Raw genomic sequence first — 18,178 nt, forward strand, 5'->3', positions numbered from 1 at the left:
CTAGACCCAGAACTACAGGTGCCTAGCAACAGCTGAGAGAGGGGGAGATAGTCATGGTGAGCCTCCTAACTGGGTATCCAGTACCAAGTGGCCAGTTCTAAAATCATGCTCATACAAGCAACACAAAATGGACTCAGCAGGGTGTGTGTGTGTGTGTGTGTGTGTGTGTGTGTGTGTGTGTGTGTGTGTGTGTGTGTGCGTGCGTGCGCGTGTGCATGTGTGATAAGAAAAAGAGGTCATGAGTTTAAGAGGGAGGAAGGAGGACAGAGGAGAGGCTGGAGGGAGGAAGGTAACAAATTATGTAATTATATTTTAATTAAATGTTTTAAGTTAAAAAAAATGGTCTGTATATAGTGAGTTCCAGGCTAGACTGGGTTAAAGCATGAGACCCTATCTAAAGAAATACTGTTTGGGGGTTGGGGATTTAGCTCAGTGGTAGAGCGCTTGCCTAGCAAGGCCCTGGGTTCGGTCCTCAGCTCCAGGGGGGAAAAAAAAAGAAAGAAATACTGTTTGTAATTGTATAGTTTTGTTTGTCACTAAAGTCTTTAACTTTTCCCATGCTAGGTGAGGTAGGGATTCTGAAAGGCAGATGTCCTTCAAGTATTGGTCATGGCTTGCTCTCTCATCCTGAACTCCGCTCTGTTCTCTCTCACCTCCCCTCTGTCTTCCTCCTGAAGAGCTGGTGCTTTCACTAACTCCAGGACGTCTCCCTGACTTGTCACCCGTCGGGAGTGTTCATCTTCTACTTGATCCTGTCCACCAGCAATTGTAATTCTCCCCTAAACCTGTCTTCTTCCTGTGACAGCCTCTTTCTCCTTCTGTCTGAAATCATCCGCTCCTCCTGTAACTCTGCAGCAGTGGAGAAGTGTTTGAGACTTCACAGCTGAATGCGTTGTAGGACCCAAGACATCTGCCATTTCTCCCTCTAACCTGCTCATCACCCTCCGTCTACTCCACCCTGCCTTCCTTTCCGTCCCTCATCATTCTGACGGTTCCACCAGTTAGGAACACTCCCTTCCCACTCCCTTCTTCAAATCCACTGCTTACATGAGGGCTCGAGGGCCACCACCCAACATTGGCTTCCTCCCATAGCTCTTTCCAGCTAGAAATGGCGCTTCCTCTCCACCACTCCCCATACTACCTGGCCTCTCTCACTGTGCGCCTCACCGTAGTCTGTTCAGTGTCTTGTCTTCCGAGAGTGTGAGCTCCTTGCAGTTAGTTAACTAATTGTTCCAGTCCTGTCAGTTCTTGAATGTACGTGGCATATGTTGATGAATGAATGAGTGAGTGAGTGAATGAATGAATGAGATGGGTGACTTCCTTCAAATGATTCTTCACCAGGAGGGAGTGTCCTGAACAGCAGAGCATATTAGTGTTAATAATGAAGCTAGTTGCAAACTTAGAAATAGGTTGAAACCTTTGGCATGATTGATACTGCTGTGACTGCTAGATAAAAATGAATCCATTTATAGACCAGGTTATCCGAGTGCTTGTTCATAAGCACTGATATGTTTATAATTTAATAGACCGATGCTCGTGTTCATTCATGAGTGGTACTTTTGTAATGTTTGAACTATTCCTCAGTGATTTTGACTTGGCATTTAAGGCCAACAGAACTAAAATAATGACTCATCTGACTTTTTTTCTTACTGTCTTTGTTTCCTGTTTATCCATTTTCTCATTACCCTTCCAACTCATGTTTTGTTTTTATTTCATTAAGTGAAAAAGATCTGGTGAAACAGGCAAAGACCTTAAATAGTGCAGCAAATAAACTGATCCCAAAGCATCACTAGACACTTAGGAGCTGGTCGCTTCAGTCTGATGTTACAAAATAACTACAAGAGGAAGAAGTCAGAAATCCCTACATTTAAGCTCTGATTCTATATAAAAAGTCACCAAAACTGACCTTGAATTTGTTGGACTTAAACAAAAAAAATAGTTGGATATATAGGTTGGGTTTGTTGTTGCTGTTGCTGCTGCTGCTGCTATTTTCTTCCCCAGAGTTAGAAATTTTGGTATGGGTTCCTCATTAAATACCAAATAAACTTTGAGAAATTTTTCTGAGTTGAACAGTAAATCAAAAGACTGTTCTCAGGAAGCCTGGGGAACGGAAGCATTGTACATGTGTCCTTGATAGTGACCGGACTCTGTAGGTGGCCTGTGTCCACAGCAGGGAGCCTGTTCTCTGCAGTGTGACTCCTACAGGTGTCACCTGGTGACCTTGGACCTGAAGTAGTTCTGTCTTAGCCCATGCCCCCTCTCTTCTCTTGCCTTGTGTAGGTTTAATCCCCAGCCCAAGAAAAGTACTTAGTATTTCATTACAGTTCTATTCTCAGTAACCAAGATTGCTTGCAATTTATTTTTCCCTTAGTGATTTTGGACAAAAAAGTAAAACAGCATCCTTGCATTTCTTTGAAGTACTTAGAAACAAAGTAGTAATTAGGTAGCTCTTAACATCACAGTGAGGAAGCTGGGAAACCCTCTCAACATGCGTCACCTTCTACCTCTGCCCTTCTCTGTCATTCTACTTACGACTTAGGTAGCTCAGAGAGAACAATTTAATACAAATACGATTTTCAGATCTCCCCTGCTTATCCTACTGGGATAGAGAGGCCACGGTGTAGTCTCGACTTCCGGCCTGCCGTCCTTGCCTGGAACACTTGCCCAAGCTTCTATCACTTTTTCTGTGATGGGAGTTTGCTAAAGGTTCTGGAAAACTAATCTAGTTACTAAAAAAAATTTCAAATGAGAAATAAATAATGTGCTGGCATTGGTTAGTATCAAATAAAGATCCACAAGCAATACTAGCAGGGCTGCTTTTTCTAAGTGACTACAAATCTAACCCTTTCTAGGCTCTACATTGTAAATAATCCTATAAATACTTTGATTTAAAAAAAAAACTATTTTTGATTTGGGGAGGCAGGCTTTTATATACAGGAGCCTTTACTCCATCCAGTGGGCTTGGCGCAATGCCCGGGGTTCTGTTCCATGTTTTCTGCCCTTCCTCCTGGCATGCTGTGTAGCATTGCCCCTGCTAAGAGAGAGGCGAAGATAATTCCTTTGCTTCACATTTTTTACCTTCTTGGCAAACCAGAATTAAGAGTACAACAGAGTTTGTGTGTTTTTATAGGTCCTCAAAGGGCCTGCGTTAGAGCCAACTTAGTGGAGGGTCCTTGAACTCATTTTAATTCTTATAATTTTGCACCTGTATAAATAAAGCTCCTACTGCGTTCTGCTGTTCATCAGCCTTTTACGGTGATGAGTTGCCTTTTACATGAGCATCAGAAAAGAATAATCAAATCAATAAAAGTTAGACTACACATAGCATGCCTCTAAATTCTATTATAGAAAGCCTCAAATATTTCACCTTATAAAACATGATTCTTTATAGGTGCAAAGTTATAAGACATTTAGAAGAAAGTATCCGTAAGACTCTTCAGAGAGTATGGTCAGGAGTCTTACAAACCCCAATGCTGAGTTCTTGTCGCTTGGTCACACACCACCTGATAGGAAAGGAAAGACACAGCCAGACGTTAGAGACGCTTGTCGTTGTGGAGTCGGGAGCCTGGCTAAGGGTTGCTAGAGATTGCCTTCCGGCCTCCTGTGGTCCAGGGAAGGGTCAGGAAATCGTGCTAAGCCCACGTGAGAAGCAGCTCGGCCTGCTCGTGCCAACTGTATGTGGAAGACAGAAGGATAGCGTACCAGCTGTTAGGAAAGAGAGACAATGGCATCAGTATGAACTGTTGTGTACTTGAGGGTGGCTCTGGATGTGGATTTCTAAAAAGTGACGTCTTGTTGTTGATCATCTGATGGCTGTAAACTGTAGTACTAGAATAAAAACATAGAACACCAGCTTTCCCTCTGCCTGGTTCACCTTCATCTTGCTTTTCTTTAGAATTTGTTTCTTCATCTTTTTCCCCATCATAATTTCTTCCTGTGTCCTGCTTTTTTTTTCCCCCTGTCTCCCCTTCTTCCTTGGGTTGTCTTACTTTGTGTTTGTGAAGCTGGTCTTCCTCCCCACCATGGCTTTTGTTTTTTATCACAAGTTCATGTGGCTCACATCCAGATTGCGCCAGGCTGAGCGAGGCCGCCAGTCGGCCGAGTTGGACAATCAGCTCTTCAAGCAGGACTTCGGAGACAAGATCGACAGTCTGCAGCTAGAAGTGGAGGCGCTCACCAGGCAGCGGTGAGCAGGGGCAGCATCACCAGCAGGGTGCTGGTGGGCGCTGTGGAGGCTAAACAAGGAGGAGTCAGGTCCTGAGCCATCTCGGCTTGGTCTCTCCAGTGTCCTTCATGAACAGTGGAAGTCAGAAAACCTCACATGGGCGAACAGTTCCAAAATCCACTCACCATCCTTGTAGTCACATAGTTTGGAACTGGCTGCTGGCCATGGTGGTGCCGGCCTGAACTCTCAGCCGAGACAAGAGCCCAAAGCCAGCTTGGGCTGCACACAGTGACACTCTGGTCTTCAAAAACTAAAATAAAAAGAGAATTAGAGACCACGTTCCCAAAGCTATAGTAACTGATATCTAATCCGATTTTAGTGACAACACTTAACGCCTCCTGAATTCCTGCAGTATGTTGTATACGTTTTACAACCCTTCACACTGGTGTTCCTAGTGTCTTCTAGCAATCCTTTTAATAGGTGATGTTATTGCCCCTACTTTCAGATAGAGTGACAGCTTAGAGGGGTTCAATTTGTCCCAGTTCACACTATTAAGCTAGGTAAGTGGCTACAGTGTCCCTTAAAGGGACAAAAAAGAAACCTGTTTCTCTGACTAAACCCTAAGTCCTCTCCCATGTCACCTCTTAAGTTGGATGCACTTTGGTGCTAAAGCCACTGACTGCAGATGAGGACGTGCGGTGACTGTAAAACACGACGCTACCGAGGACGCTGCGTGGTTTGGGGACGGGGTGTGTGGGAACTGATTATGTAAGTATAGGGACCAGCCAGATAGTATGAAATAGAAATACAACGCCTATCCTCTCCGTGTGTCTTACTAAAAACGTAAAAAGGCTCTCCTTCAGCTGTAGTATAAGTACATTGCCATCCAGGTAGCTGTAACTCTTAAGAAGTAATGTAGGATAATTGACCTGCTGGACCTGGGTGCTCCTCACTTACATTCTGAATTCCCAGAGAAAGAGCACACCTGTTTTACGTGTTATAGAATCGCTAGTTTACTGTATTCTGACATTTCAGAGCTTGGTTGCCCACATATTCCTGGTAACTTTATCAGGCATTAAAACTTAACTGGAGAACTTTAAGGGAAAGGTCTGGCATCCTTTAGAATGTATGAATACAGAAATCAGAATTTTCGTCCTTCTCTTCTCTCGCCTGACCAGGACTCAGCTGGAGTTAGAACTGAGACACGAAAAGGAGAGGAGGTCACAGAGCAGGGGCACCCCAGGAAAGGGAGCCCAGAAGCTGGAGCCCCCCACGGTAACGTGTGTTCTCTATTCACCTGCTGTATTCCTACATCTCGGGCTAGCTTTATGGGTCCAACGGGTCTTTCCCAGCCCACATGCTTAGTTCCTGTGGTCTGTAGTATGCAGACAGCAAGACAAGCTTCTCAGAATGGAGGAAAATGTGACCCAGAGCTGACCTCTAAGATGGCCGTGGGCCTGCTCCACTGGAAAAGAGGATGACGTTTCCTTAAGACTGTTCAGTAAAACTGTTCTGGAGTCACAGTAAATGTGTCTCTTGGAGTCCTAACTAATGCTGTGTACTATGTATAATGGTCCCTCCTAGGCCCAAGTGCCCCTTCAGCAGAAGCTCCTCAGCTGTGGGTCTGCTTCTTGAGGCCTCTATGTCATGTGAATTCCAGTATGAATATACACAAGGAGCTTCTTTTAGAAGGAGAAGAAGCTAGAATTACAGAAGGGAACATTGTGTAGAATGGTTAAAGAATGAAATAGAACTTTCTGTACAACAGTCTTGAAAGTCGCCAGCACCTGCAGGGGTGAGGAGCCACAATCCTACAAGAGCATCTCTGGGACCAGGAACAGGGCCAGCCTCCGAAAATGATGCAACATAAAAAGCATGAGACATGTCTGTTCTATTCAGAGGAGCAAGTGCTTTTGTCTGTATTAACACATAGAGCATAGGGCATGCTTTATCATTTCTAGAGAGCTAGCTGCTAATTTGCTGCAGAGTCCACGGGAATGGCAAACAGAAATTTGTTATATATTACACATTGCTGTTTGAAATGTGCAGAGAACCACTGTGCAGTGTACTCTTTACTACTTTGAGTGCATGTAAATCTAAAGGACTGAGGAGGTCTGCCTATCTTAATTTTCTTTCCCAAGAAGGCTGTAAGTTTCTGTCTTGAATTGCCCTGAACTGGGCTTCTTGGAGGGTGAACGTTGCATTGACCTCTCTTGCCTGATACCTGAGTGGTCTAAAGAACTTAGTCTGCTTTTGGAAGCAGGTGGACTGCAGTTCAGAGCAGGCAATGATATATATATATATATATATATATATATATATATATATATATATATATATATATATCACAGAAGTTGACCTAAAAACTACCCAGGCCTCCTTAGCGGCCTGGGTCCATTGCCCTTCAGAGCAGAAGACTCACCTGCATACAGGTTGGAGTCATTGGCAGTGGGGCAGCTGCGTGAGTGTCCAGAGGGTCACACATCCAGTTGGATAGGCTGTGCTGGGTTTGGCCAGTTTCAGGAAATAAAATACTCCAAAAATAACTAATTCTAAGTTGTATCAGAATGTTTTAATAACTACTTACTTGGAGCAGAGTATGAAGAAACTTGTTTGAAAGTTAAGTCCTTTCTCTAAGTAAGTATGTAAGTATTACATATGGAAGGAGAGAGAGAGAGAGAGAGAGAGAGAGAGAGAGAGAGAGAGAGAGAGAGAGAGAGAGAGAGAGAGGAAAGAAAGCTCCTCTCTTTGTACCCAAGCTGAGACATTACAGAGGAAACCCGTGGTGCCCTCACCATTGAACATCCTGAATAATGCTGTTCTCTCTTGGCAGGATGGGAAGCACAGAGTTCAAGAGGAAAATGTTACACTAAAAAGGCTGCTGGAAGAAAACCAGAGGTGTTTGAAATGCACATTAAGCTATAGTCATTCTGGGGTGGTGGGAAGGGGGCTCCTGTTAGAAGGACACTGACCTCAAGATAGGCCAGACACGGACTGGTAAAGTAGAAAGACACTTAAAAGGAAAGCTAGTAGATAAGAAACCAGATAACATAATAGCCAAATCAAAAGAGGATTAACCAGCCTGTGCTCTGACTCTTCCCCAACTTAAATTATCATTTCAAAAGATTATTTCTCAACTGAGTATAGCTCTTCACACCCATAGTCCAGCCCTTGGATGGGTAAAACAGGATATAAATTCAGTGTCAACATGGTTTACTGGTCCACCCTGTCCAAAAAGAAAAAACAGTGTATATATATTTCTCTCGTGAGTGACTCAGGATCTCAAGAGAACGAAGCACTAGTGATTCTTAGGTTTGTGAGCGAACGTTAGTGTGAATTGTTTCCACCCGCCTGCGGGGTTTGAGACAAACATTCTCATTCCCTCACGTCAGTGCTTTGGTTTTGTTTGTTTGTTGAGACAGGGTTTTCCTATGTAGGCTGTTGGGGAACTCACTCTGTAGACCAGGCTGGCCTCAAACTCACAGAGATCCACCTGCCTCTGCCTTCTGAGTGCTGGGATTAAAGGCGTTCGCCACCACTCCCAGTTCCTGTTATTTTTAATTCCTTTATCTCTGTGACATTGTGGCAGCTTCTAGAACCTATCTCAACCAGAACTGCAACCGCAGAACACAGGAAAGTTAACCGGGGACATTTGGAGGCTTGGTCACCATAGGTGTTTGTCTGTCCTCTGCCTCTCAACTGAAGTTCATGGGAATCATAGCTGTGTTACAGTTTACTGAATAGAGTGGCCTCTTTGCTAGGCTTCTGAAGGAAGAGTTCAACCTGTGTGATATGGATTTGTATATACAGTCTCATGACAGTCTGATTCATTTATTTCCTTGATTAGTTTCCTAAAGCTCCCAATTTAAGAGTATTTGAGGCAGGTAGATGAGTACATGGCATATGATAATGGGTAGATTCCCATAATGTCAGATACAATAAAACTTTAAAAAAATGTATGATTAATGAGCCACTGGAATTTTACACAAGACAAATGCTATTTTTTTTCTAGGTAGTAAAAAGGAAAGATAAAATGTAACTCCATATATATTTGTTAACCAGAACTGTGGTATATATTTGGGATCAGATAGTCTAGTAAAAGATTTAACCCAATTGCCCAGAATCTTGGAGGTCAAGATTTATAATTACACTGTCCCCAGCAATGTAAAGGGAGGGCAGCATTGCTTGTTTAATGAGTGTTGTCCTGAGCATTTCTTGAGATGATATAATGGAAAAAATAGTAAGTTGATATTTGTTACCCTTTTTATTTCTCCACTATAGGCTGCTGACTCAGCCTGCAGATGAATTGGTAAGTAAGGATCCTGTTTTAAAATGTCGTGCACACAGTTACAAAGTCAGTGTGTCATGGCTAGCCAGTAAACAAGGTAACATGGGAGGAAGACAAATGGACATAGTCCTCAGTGTTATATCTTCTTAATAACCTTTTAATTTTATTTATTTGTGATTAGTTTTTCGAGACAGGGTTCCTCTGTGTCCCTGACTGTCCTAGAGCTCGCTCTGTAGACTAGGCAGGCCTTGAATTCACAGAGATCCGCCTGCCTCTGCCTCTCCGGTGCTGGGATCAAAGCGTGTGCCACCTGGCTATCTTAATAATCTAAAATGCACCCCCACGTGTTGAAAAACAGATGTTTGATGTGTTGGAAAACAAAAGTGAAAATCGTAGCCAAATCTGTAAATGGGACTCATAATGTGACTGGGGGTCAGTGGCGTGGCTCAGAGCACTCAGTACACCGGCTGAGCCAACAGCGAGCCTCACTTTCTAGCTGATGTCACCTCTGATGAACCTGCACCTCAGAACGCTCACCGCTCCTCTCTTTTTCCCTGACATAAAATAGATAGGAAAAAGATTTTTTGGTCACTTTAAAAAAAAAGTTTTTGTTGTTATTTTATTTTACATGTATTGATAATCTGCCTGTGTGCTGCATGCATGCCTGGTGCCCATGGAGGCTAGAAGAGGAGTTACGGACAGTTGTGAGCTGCCATGTGGGTGCTGGGAATCGAACCCAGGTCCTCTGGAAAAGCAGCCAGTACATTAACAGCTGAGCATTCTCTCCAGCCCCTTTTTGATCACTTCTGAACATTTTAAAATGTTCTTTTATCGACTCTCTCACGTTGCATTCCGACTGCACTTTCCCCTCCCCTTTCCCTTCCAGCCGCCCTCCCGACTCCACTCCTGTTTCCCTTCAGAGAAGGGCAGGCCTCCGAGGGTTATCAGCCAAACATGGAATATCAAGTGGCAATAAAACTAGGCACCTACCTCCTCTCATGTTAAGGCTGGACAAGGCAACCCAGGAGGGAAGGGACCCCCAAAACAGGCAAGAGTCAGAGACAGCTGCCCCCCGACCTGCTTCTGCTGTTAGGAGTCCCACAAGAAGACCAAGCCACACAACTGTAACATATATGCAGAGGGCCTAGGTCAGACCCGTACATACATGCTCTCTGATAATTGGTTCAGTCTCTGTGAGCCCCTATGAGCCCTGGTTGATTGATTTTTGTGGGCTTTCTGGTGGTGTTCTTGACCCCTCTGGCTCCTACAATCCTTCCTCCCCCTCTTCAGCAGGATCCCCAAGCTCCGCCTAATGTTTGGGTGTGGGTCTCCGCATCTGCTCCCATCAGCTGCTGGGTGAAACCTCTCTGGTGACTGTAATGCCAGGCTCCTATCTACAAGTACAGCAGAGTATCATTAGGAATCATTTCATTGACGGTTTGGTTCTCTCCTCGGTCTCTGGGTCCTGGCATTCCAGGCAGTGTCAGGGGTGGGCTCCCTCTCGTGGCATGGGTCTCAGGCTGGATCAGTCATTGGCCACTCCCACAGTGCCTGGGCCACCTTTACCTCAGCACATCTTGCAGGCAGGACAAACTGTAGGTCGAAGGGTTTGTAGCTGGGTTGGAGTCCCAATCCCTCCACTGGCAATCTTGCCTGGTTACAGGAGATGGTGGTTTAGGCAATTATAAAACACCCTGAAAATACAGTATGGCCACCCCATGAGAAAGACATGTACTACTGTGCCTGGGGCACATCATCACCTTACTAGATTTAAAGTGAAGCTAGTGTTAACATGCTCAGTGGAGGAATGGAACAAGGATGAGGCCATGAATGCTTGAGTTCTCTTGATATAAGTAAAGTTCAGAGTTAAGGTGATAGAATATGGAGTTTGTTTCTTCACCATAAGTGTGTAGTCTGGTTTTAGTAGCTAAAAACACAAAAGCGTTCATGTTCCTTGTGTACAGGGAGGTGACCGGCTTACTGTGTGTGTGTCTTAGGGTCAACCCCAGCTCTCTGGAAAACCACAGGTGTGTCAGCTGTGCCAGGAAGACGAGGGCCTGACAAAGGTGAGTGGTCCTCACAGAGGTGGTCTACACCTCAGCTCCTTGTCCAGAGTCAGCAGGACTTTGATGTGTGGAACACAGCATGCTTCTCATGGTGCCAAGAATGAACTAGAAAGCCAAGGCGAGGAACTTATTCTTTAAAAGAAATACAAATAAGTACATATATACTTTGAAACAAATAAGGAAGTACTAATCTACAAAGTACAGTATTTCTCTTTTTTTTTGGAGCTGAGGATCGAACCCAGGGCCTTGCGCTTGCTGGGCAAGTGCTCTACCACTGAGCTAAATCCCCAACCCCAGAGTACAGTGTTTGTTGTTATAACTGGGTGAGAGGGAGTGACATTACTCATATGCCGTGGTGCCCATGTGAAGGTCAGAGGACAGCTTTGAAGGGTCTGTTCTCTTCTCCAACCATGGGTTCTAGTCCTCGCTCTTTCATATTAAGCCCCTTTACCTGCAGAGGCTTCTCACTGGGCCCTTGTTTGGGTTTTGAGCCCTAGTCTCCTGTGTGGTCCAGATGGCCAGGGGCTGGCTGTGTAGTGTAGACCATCACCAAACTTGACCTCCTCCTGCCTGTGCCTCACGTGCTGAAGTTACAGTGCACACCATATGCCTGCCCAGAGTCTGTGTATTTCCTTTTGTTTTCTGTTGATGGAATCCAGCCCTGGTGTACACTAGGTACGTGCTCTACGCTGAGCCACATCCAGCTCTGTACTACACAGCACGTTATCCCAGCTCCATGTGCTGAAGACGGCTAACACTCAAGTCCTAGTCCTTGGCTCATGTTCCTTCCAGGTTGCCGTGTGCTCAGAGGAGCAGAGGACTGTCCCCACTGGCCCCCTTTCCATGGGCTTTTGCCAGTTTGCCTTCATAAAGTGGGTGAAAACCTAGATTAGGAAGAACCAAAGCCCTAGACCTGGGACTGGCTAACAGTAGAATCATTCAGCATCAATATGGTGCCCAGAGAAGCTCAAGAGGTATTATGTTCAAAGGGATCTTACAGATAAGTGCTTTAAGAAGTATAAGGAATATACCCAAATTCTGGATTACATCATGCTGAATCTTAACAAAATTACAGTATGATCTAGCCTTAGATTAACAGAACCATTGCTATATGGTTGGAAATTCATAAATACTCCAAAACAGAAGACACTGCTAACTTAATTCAGTCTTTCCCCTTCTAAACCCTATTAACAAACTTCCAATAAAAATGACAAACCTATGCCAACAATCTAGCACTTATGAGACCGAGGCAGGAAGGTTCCAAGTTCAAGCCTTCTGCACTACACAGTAAAACCTTGTCTTAAAAAACAGCCAGGTGCCAGGCAGTGGTGGCGCACGCCTTTAATCCCAGCACTTGGGAGGCAGACCCAGGCGGATCTCTCTGAGTTCAAGGCCAGCCTGGTCTATAGAGCGAGTTCCAGGACAGGCACCAATACTACACAGAGAAACCTTGTCTCAAAAAACCATCCCAGCACTCCTGGAGGCAGAGGCAGGCAGGTCTCTGTTAGTTCAAGACCAGCAAAGGCTACATGGTGAGACCCTGCCTCAAAAACAGCAAGCCCTCCCCATCTCATTCCATGCACTCTGCAGATGAAGTCTTTCACAGGAGAAGTGACTTTCTGAAGCCTTTATGAGGAGCTGTCTGTGTGACAGACCCTGCTGTGGTAGCATTGCTTGGCTACCAAAAGTTCAGAATGTTTATAGAGACAGCTTCCCTAGAAACAAGGTGCAAGTCGCAGGACAGGAGCTGTGCCCGTGGGCATCAGAGAGAAGCATTAAGCTGGCAGTGCTCTGGGAACTTGAAGGGTCAGCTTCTCCAAACCACTGCTAGTTCACTACCTCATTTCGAGTTTCAGTGTACTTAGGTATTTGCTAGAATTTAGAATCAGCTTACCCAAAAGTGACTCTAAGGATCAAAAGTACAAAGTGTACTCCAGAGACTGGATACTCTCTTGTCTTTTCTCCTGATTCTGTGACACCATGCTGCTTCATTTAGATCTAATAGCTGACCTCATGCTCCTTATGAACAAGTCTGGTGTAGAGGACCAGCCCCCACCATTATTTACCCCAGGACTCTTGAGGAATTAGGAATAAGAGACTTAGAAATAGGAGAGAGAAACAGAGAAGACACAGGATAGACTCGGGTGGGCCTGGATCCTTATCCACTGGCTCAGAACTTTATTCCGAAGGTCTATTTATAACAATGCCAAGGAATGGGGCAAAAGACCTCCCCCTTGCTAGTTACAGTCACCTGGTACCCAGGCCCGTGGTCCAATCAGCCTCTTATGCCGTCCTGCTGGGTACAGCCACTAAAAAACCTAGTGGGCTCCAACAGTCTGGTCAGGGACGTTTGGCACACAGAAGCCATGCCATACCTGATTATACACTGAGTAGTTCCAAATTTGAGCCTTTCTATCCTTAGCATGTTCTTGTGATCCCTCCCCCCTCATCTTGCAGAGCATGTGTATGAACTGCAGAGGAACCTTCTGTAATGCCTGCACGACCAATGAACTGCCTCTTCCTTCAAGCATCAAGCCTGAGCGCGTGTGTAATCCTTGTCACAAGCAGCTGATGAAGCAGTATTCCACCAGCCCATCCTAAGACTGGAGGCCAAGACCCAGGCCAGTGTTAATGCTGGGCCTCTCCCTCCACCTGTGAGTCCTCAGAACCAACCATAGTTGGTAGGAAAGACGGCAGTGAACCAGGGGAAGGCAGTGACTGGAGGAGCTTTGCTCATCCTCTCTAATGAGTGTATCAATAAAAGTTGCTGAGCCTTTCTCTTCCCCGACACCTGAACAAGCCCACTTTGGAGGGTTTAGAAGTGTAGCTTTGGGCTTCTTTATTCTTATGAAGTGATAAAGTTGGGCTGCACCTGAGTGGAAAAGCATTGCCTAGCAAGTGTGCAGCCCCGACCGCAGCATGACTGCCAAAAAACGACGGAAAGAAACGTTACATCTCCATTCTGAGGGGGTAACATAAACGTTCACAGAGATAAAAATAAGTGTTGCCCAGGTGCTACTGGACACAGTTTCCTCTCACCTTCCACCACCTACCTCTTTAATCTACCAAACTGTGAACCCAAGCTCAGGGAAAGAAGCGAAGAGTAATATAAATTCTGAATGTACTAGTAACAATATTGTAATGCATTACAATTTCAGGACCAGAATTTTTTTGTGGGGGGGGGGGGTTCCTTTATCTACAAGAGTTTTTATTCTGTGAACAGGAACATCTCTTGATTTTCCACATAAAGGCTCCAGAAGTGTCTGCTTTTTTCAGAATCCCTACCACAGAGCAAGCCATCTCTCTTGCCCAGTCCCTCCCTCTTGCAAGTAGAAGATTAAAGTAAGGCTAAGCCAGGTACACATACCATGGACTCGGATTTGTCAATGGCTAAGGACAGTAGCTCAACATTTATTAAACTGATAACAAGTCCTCCTTCTAAACTACTGATCAGAACCTGTCGGCAGGGTTCTTGGAAAGGACAATACTCAAACATCTCTTTATAATAAACCCTATGTAGAAAAGTGGGGGGTCACTGAACAAGAGACGGAAAGAAATGGTTTAATTACTATGATTATGTTGTATGTCTGGATTGTTCGATTCTAGTTAAGACTCAGAAAACATGATTCTGTGCACACTTGGAATCTGGGAAATGAATTCTGTCTCCGGGGAAGTCACTCTCTCTGTTTGGTCTGCTGGTGAAGCCGAAGTGTGAAAGTATTAGGGGAATAAAATTAGCAGTTCTGACCTAGTGTATCGGTTGCCTTTTCTCTTTAAAAGAATTTTTTAATGTTTATATGTTTGTCCTGGAGGGCTGCCCTGTGGATGATGAGACCTGAACCCCAGTCCTCTGAAAGAGGAGCCAGTGCTCTTAACCACTGAGCCACGTCTCTAGCCCCCACCTTTTTTCTGCAAAATACTTTTTTCAAGTAGAGGGTGTTGAGACAGGATTTCTCTGTGTAGTCCTGGCTGTCCAGGAACTGGCTTTGTAGACCAGGCTGGCCTCGAACTCACAGAGATCCGCCTGCCTCTGCCTCCTGAGTGCTGGGATTAAAGGCGTGCGCCACCACCACCTGGAATGCAATTTTAGGAACTACGTATGAGGTCCAAAAGTCCTGATTAGTTTTGAATTAAGTAAACACTTGGGAGTACAGTCACTTTGCCTCTTTAAACAGCCCCAAAGATTTGTGGCTGCTGTTATTTTACATCCCCATCCCAAAGACAAGGGACCAAGTCATGAACACTCAAATGTAATATCCCTAGGGAATCTTCCTTAAATAGTGTTTCCGAACATTTAACAACAGCAAGAACCAAATGAAAGTGAGATTAACTAGAGGCGAGAACACACAGTAAAAACCACAGAATGTCCCACATGAAATTAAATGATACTGTGTGTTCATAGACTAGAAAACATCACCACACAAACACTGCAGGAGGCAGGCCCTGAATCCAGCACATAAAGGCAAAGGGATCACAAATTCAGGGCCTGACCCACATGGGACAATCCTTTAAAAAAAAAAAAAAAAAAAAGCAATACCCATAAGACCCAAATTTTCTGTGGAAATGAGGGGGAGGGAGATCTTTCCTCAAATTTTATGCATACTATTTCAGGGAACTCTCTAGTCGTCTATAAAGTATGAATTCAGAGGCCATATAATTGATTTCAAAGCTTAAAACTACCGTAACCAAGTCAAAATGGTACTGGCATAAAGCACAGACAGTCTAGAAATAAACCTGTAAGTATAAAGTCAAGTCATCTCTGACAAGGGTGCCAAGACCACTTGCTGCAGCAAAGTATTGGGAAAACTGGACACCCATGTGCACAGAAGTGAAGCTGGACTCTGGTATCACACAGAAGCCTAAGTGTAAGCGCTAAACCTCTGGAAAAGCTTCATGACATTGGATTTAGTGACGATTTTCTAGGTCTGACATAGAAGCATGGGCAACAAAAGAAAGAAAACCTGCAGAAATAAAAGTTTAGTTGAGCATGTGCGTATGTATAGTGCCAGCATTTGGTAGGTTAAGGCAAACGGCCAAGTTCAAGCCCAGCAAAAACTGCAGGTGGAACGGGGACCCCAAAGCAGAAAATGTCTGCAGCTTGCCCCGTGTACTAGCTAGTTCTGTGTTAGTCTGACACACGCTATAGTCATCTGAGAAGAGGAACAACTGAGGAAATGCCTCCATAAGACTGGGCTGCAGGGCGTTTTCTCAGTGACGGAAGCCAGAGGCGCTAGCCCATGGAAGTGGGGCCACCCCTGGACTAGTGGTCCTGAGTGGTATTAAAAAGCAGCAGTTCTCTGTGGCCTCTGCATCAGCGCCTGTCTCTGGGCTCCAGCCCTGATGGCTTTCATTGGTGAACTGAAATATAAGGTATGAGTGAAATAAACCCATTCCTCCGAGTTGCTTTTGGTCATGGTGTTTCATCACAGCAACAGTAACCCTAACTATACATGTGGTAAAGGATTTCTATCCAGAACACATATCTTAAAATGAGAAAAGTGAAAAGACATTTCTCACAAAGAAGATACACAAATGTCCAATGCGCACGTGAAGCTCAGTATCAGTAATGCAGATGTACAAATCGACCCTCCCTCTCCCCCACAAAAAAATAGCACCCACACCCAAGATCTTGATAGCATTATGTTTTCTTTGTTGCTCTGTTTTTCAAGACAGGGTTTCTCTGTGTAGCCCTGACTGTCCTAGAACTCTGTAGACTAGGCTGGCCTCAAGCTCAGAGATCTGCCTGCCTCTGCCTCCCGAGTGCTGGGACTAAAGGCATGGGACACCACCTCCTGGTCAGCATCTTATTTCCTAACACCATCCTCCAATAAAGACCAGAAAGCCTCATGGGAAATGACTAATTCCAGGTCTGTGGTGTCTTAGAAGCTAAGAATTGCACCACAGATTAACAGGGACAAAGGAGCCAACGGAAAGGACTCCAAACGGCTAAACAAGAAGCTGAGCAGCAAGTCATATACTGTAGGGTTATACCTCCAGTGGTAGACCACCCCCAGACGCATATGTAAGTGGAACTGAATCCCCAGTTCTTAAGTAATATACTGTAACATACTGTAGAGTTATACTACCAACGATGGACCACCCTCAGATGCATATATAAGTGGAACTGAATTCCCCAGTGCTATGTAACTTGTTTCAAAATAATACAGGAAGCAGGAAGGGAGTGCTTCATACTGACTGACAAATGTGGCCTTGACTGAATGATGGAAGTTACCCTATCCAATGATCTGGCAACAGGACTTGATAGAAGATGAAATGCCCCTGTGGGCATTGCAGAAACCCCTAACTCCAAAGAAAACAGAAGGGAAGATGCATTTGAAACATTGTACGTAAGTATGAAAAAAATTAAAAATAACTGAGCAGTACTTAAACTGTCAAGTAAAAGGCTGAGAATCTGAGATCAAAACCATCTGTGTACACACACACACACACACACACACACAGTGGTCCTTTTCATATAATTTACAGCCTACTTAGTAGAACCTGAGTAAGACTCCCTCATGCAGCTTATTTGCAAATAAGACCTAAGGAGTTTTTAGAATTGATAAGCAGATATAGAACACTGAGGTTGATTTATTAGTCAAATCAACTTCTGAATAAGGACTCCAGGTACTAAAACAAAACAAAACAAAAAACCACTGAGCGTGCGCACACGCACACACGCGCGCACACACACACACACTTTCTGCTTCAAAAGAATTGTATTTCAGGATTTATAGCAAAATTCCTTTTAAAATAGCTTATTAAACACTGAAGTGTTCTCTCAGGTCAAATTTCTGGCTTGAGGATTGTCAGCAATCTTGGTCTTTACTCCATTCTCAACACTCCTAAGACAGGTGGTTAACATACAAATTTCTTTCCTATTACATGTACATGTCAGTTAATAAAGCAAATCAAGCTAGGGAATGGTGGCACACAGCTGTAATCCCAGCGCTCTGGAAGCAGGGGCAAGATCTCTGTGAGCTCGAGGCCAGCTTGGTCTAGAGTTCAGGACAGCCAGATAAACCCTGTCTCAAATATACAAATATAAGCCGGGTGGTGGTGGTGCACGCCTTTAATCCCAGCAGAGCCAGGCGGATCTCTGTGAGTTCAAGGCCAGCCTAGTCTACAGAGTGAGATCCAGAAGAGGCACCAAAACTACACAGAGAAACCCTGTCTTGAAAAAATAAATACAAATACAAATATACATTTGAAATATACATGCACACACACCAAATCAGAAACCAGGTATCCAACAAGCAATTTCTATACATAGAAGACATAAATTCTGACAGGATATTATCTTGAAATATAAAATCAGAACCAGTAAGCAGTTGTAAGCATTGCTGAGGATAGTGGAGCCTTTGGGTTAATAAGAAAATGGTGAAGAGATAAGTTGGACCTCCAATAGGCAAGTGGAATAAAGCTGCACAGGCATCCAGGAAGCAGTACAGCCTTGTCATTTGGGGGCGCTGCTTCCTGGCAAGAAAGCATCAAATTGCCTGATCAGTCACAAATTTGGCTCACTACACACACACACAAACCACTTCCTGCTTTAAAAGAACAGTATTTCAGGATTTATCGTAAAGTTTCTTTTTATAAAAAACTGCTTAACAGTTCTTATTTTAAACTAATTTTACATTTCAAGATAATATCCTGTCA

At 44.4% G+C, this 18,178-nt stretch overlaps 1 protein-coding gene across 8 annotated transcripts in view; it reads left to right on the forward strand.

The window, feature by feature from the left end:
• Window positions 1-14,273, forward strand: part of Rufy3 (RUN and FYVE domain containing 3) — a 79,932-nt gene extending 65,659 nt beyond the window's left edge. For 4 of the 8 annotated variants that reach the window (XM_052735322.1, XM_052735323.1, XM_052735324.1 and 1 more), the window contains 6 exons: window positions 4,067-4,186; window positions 5,344-5,440; window positions 6,999-7,063; window positions 8,447-8,474; window positions 10,451-10,519; window positions 12,977-14,273. In XM_052735322.1, coding sequence (XP_052591282.1) covers window positions 4,067-4,186; window positions 5,344-5,440; window positions 6,999-7,063; window positions 8,447-8,474; window positions 10,451-10,519; window positions 12,977-13,120 — 523 coding nt within the window. In that variant the 3' untranslated portion in view covers window positions 13,121-14,273. Of the gene's footprint in view, window positions 1-1,720; window positions 3,853-4,066; window positions 4,187-5,343; window positions 5,441-6,998; window positions 7,064-8,446; window positions 8,475-10,450; window positions 10,520-12,976 lie in introns of those variants that run through there. The other 4 variants (XM_052735326.1, XM_052735327.1, XM_052735328.1 and 1 more) reach the window with 1 other exon arrangement.
• The last annotated feature ends 3,905 nt before the right edge of the window (window positions 14,274-18,178 follow it).

Source organism: Peromyscus californicus, unplaced genomic scaffold (assembly GCF_007827085.1).
Source record: "Peromyscus californicus insignis strain IS unplaced genomic scaffold, ASM782708v3 Scaffold_13__1_contigs__length_99412109, whole genome shotgun sequence".
NCBI lineage: Eukaryota > Metazoa > Chordata > Mammalia > Rodentia > Cricetidae > Peromyscus > Peromyscus californicus.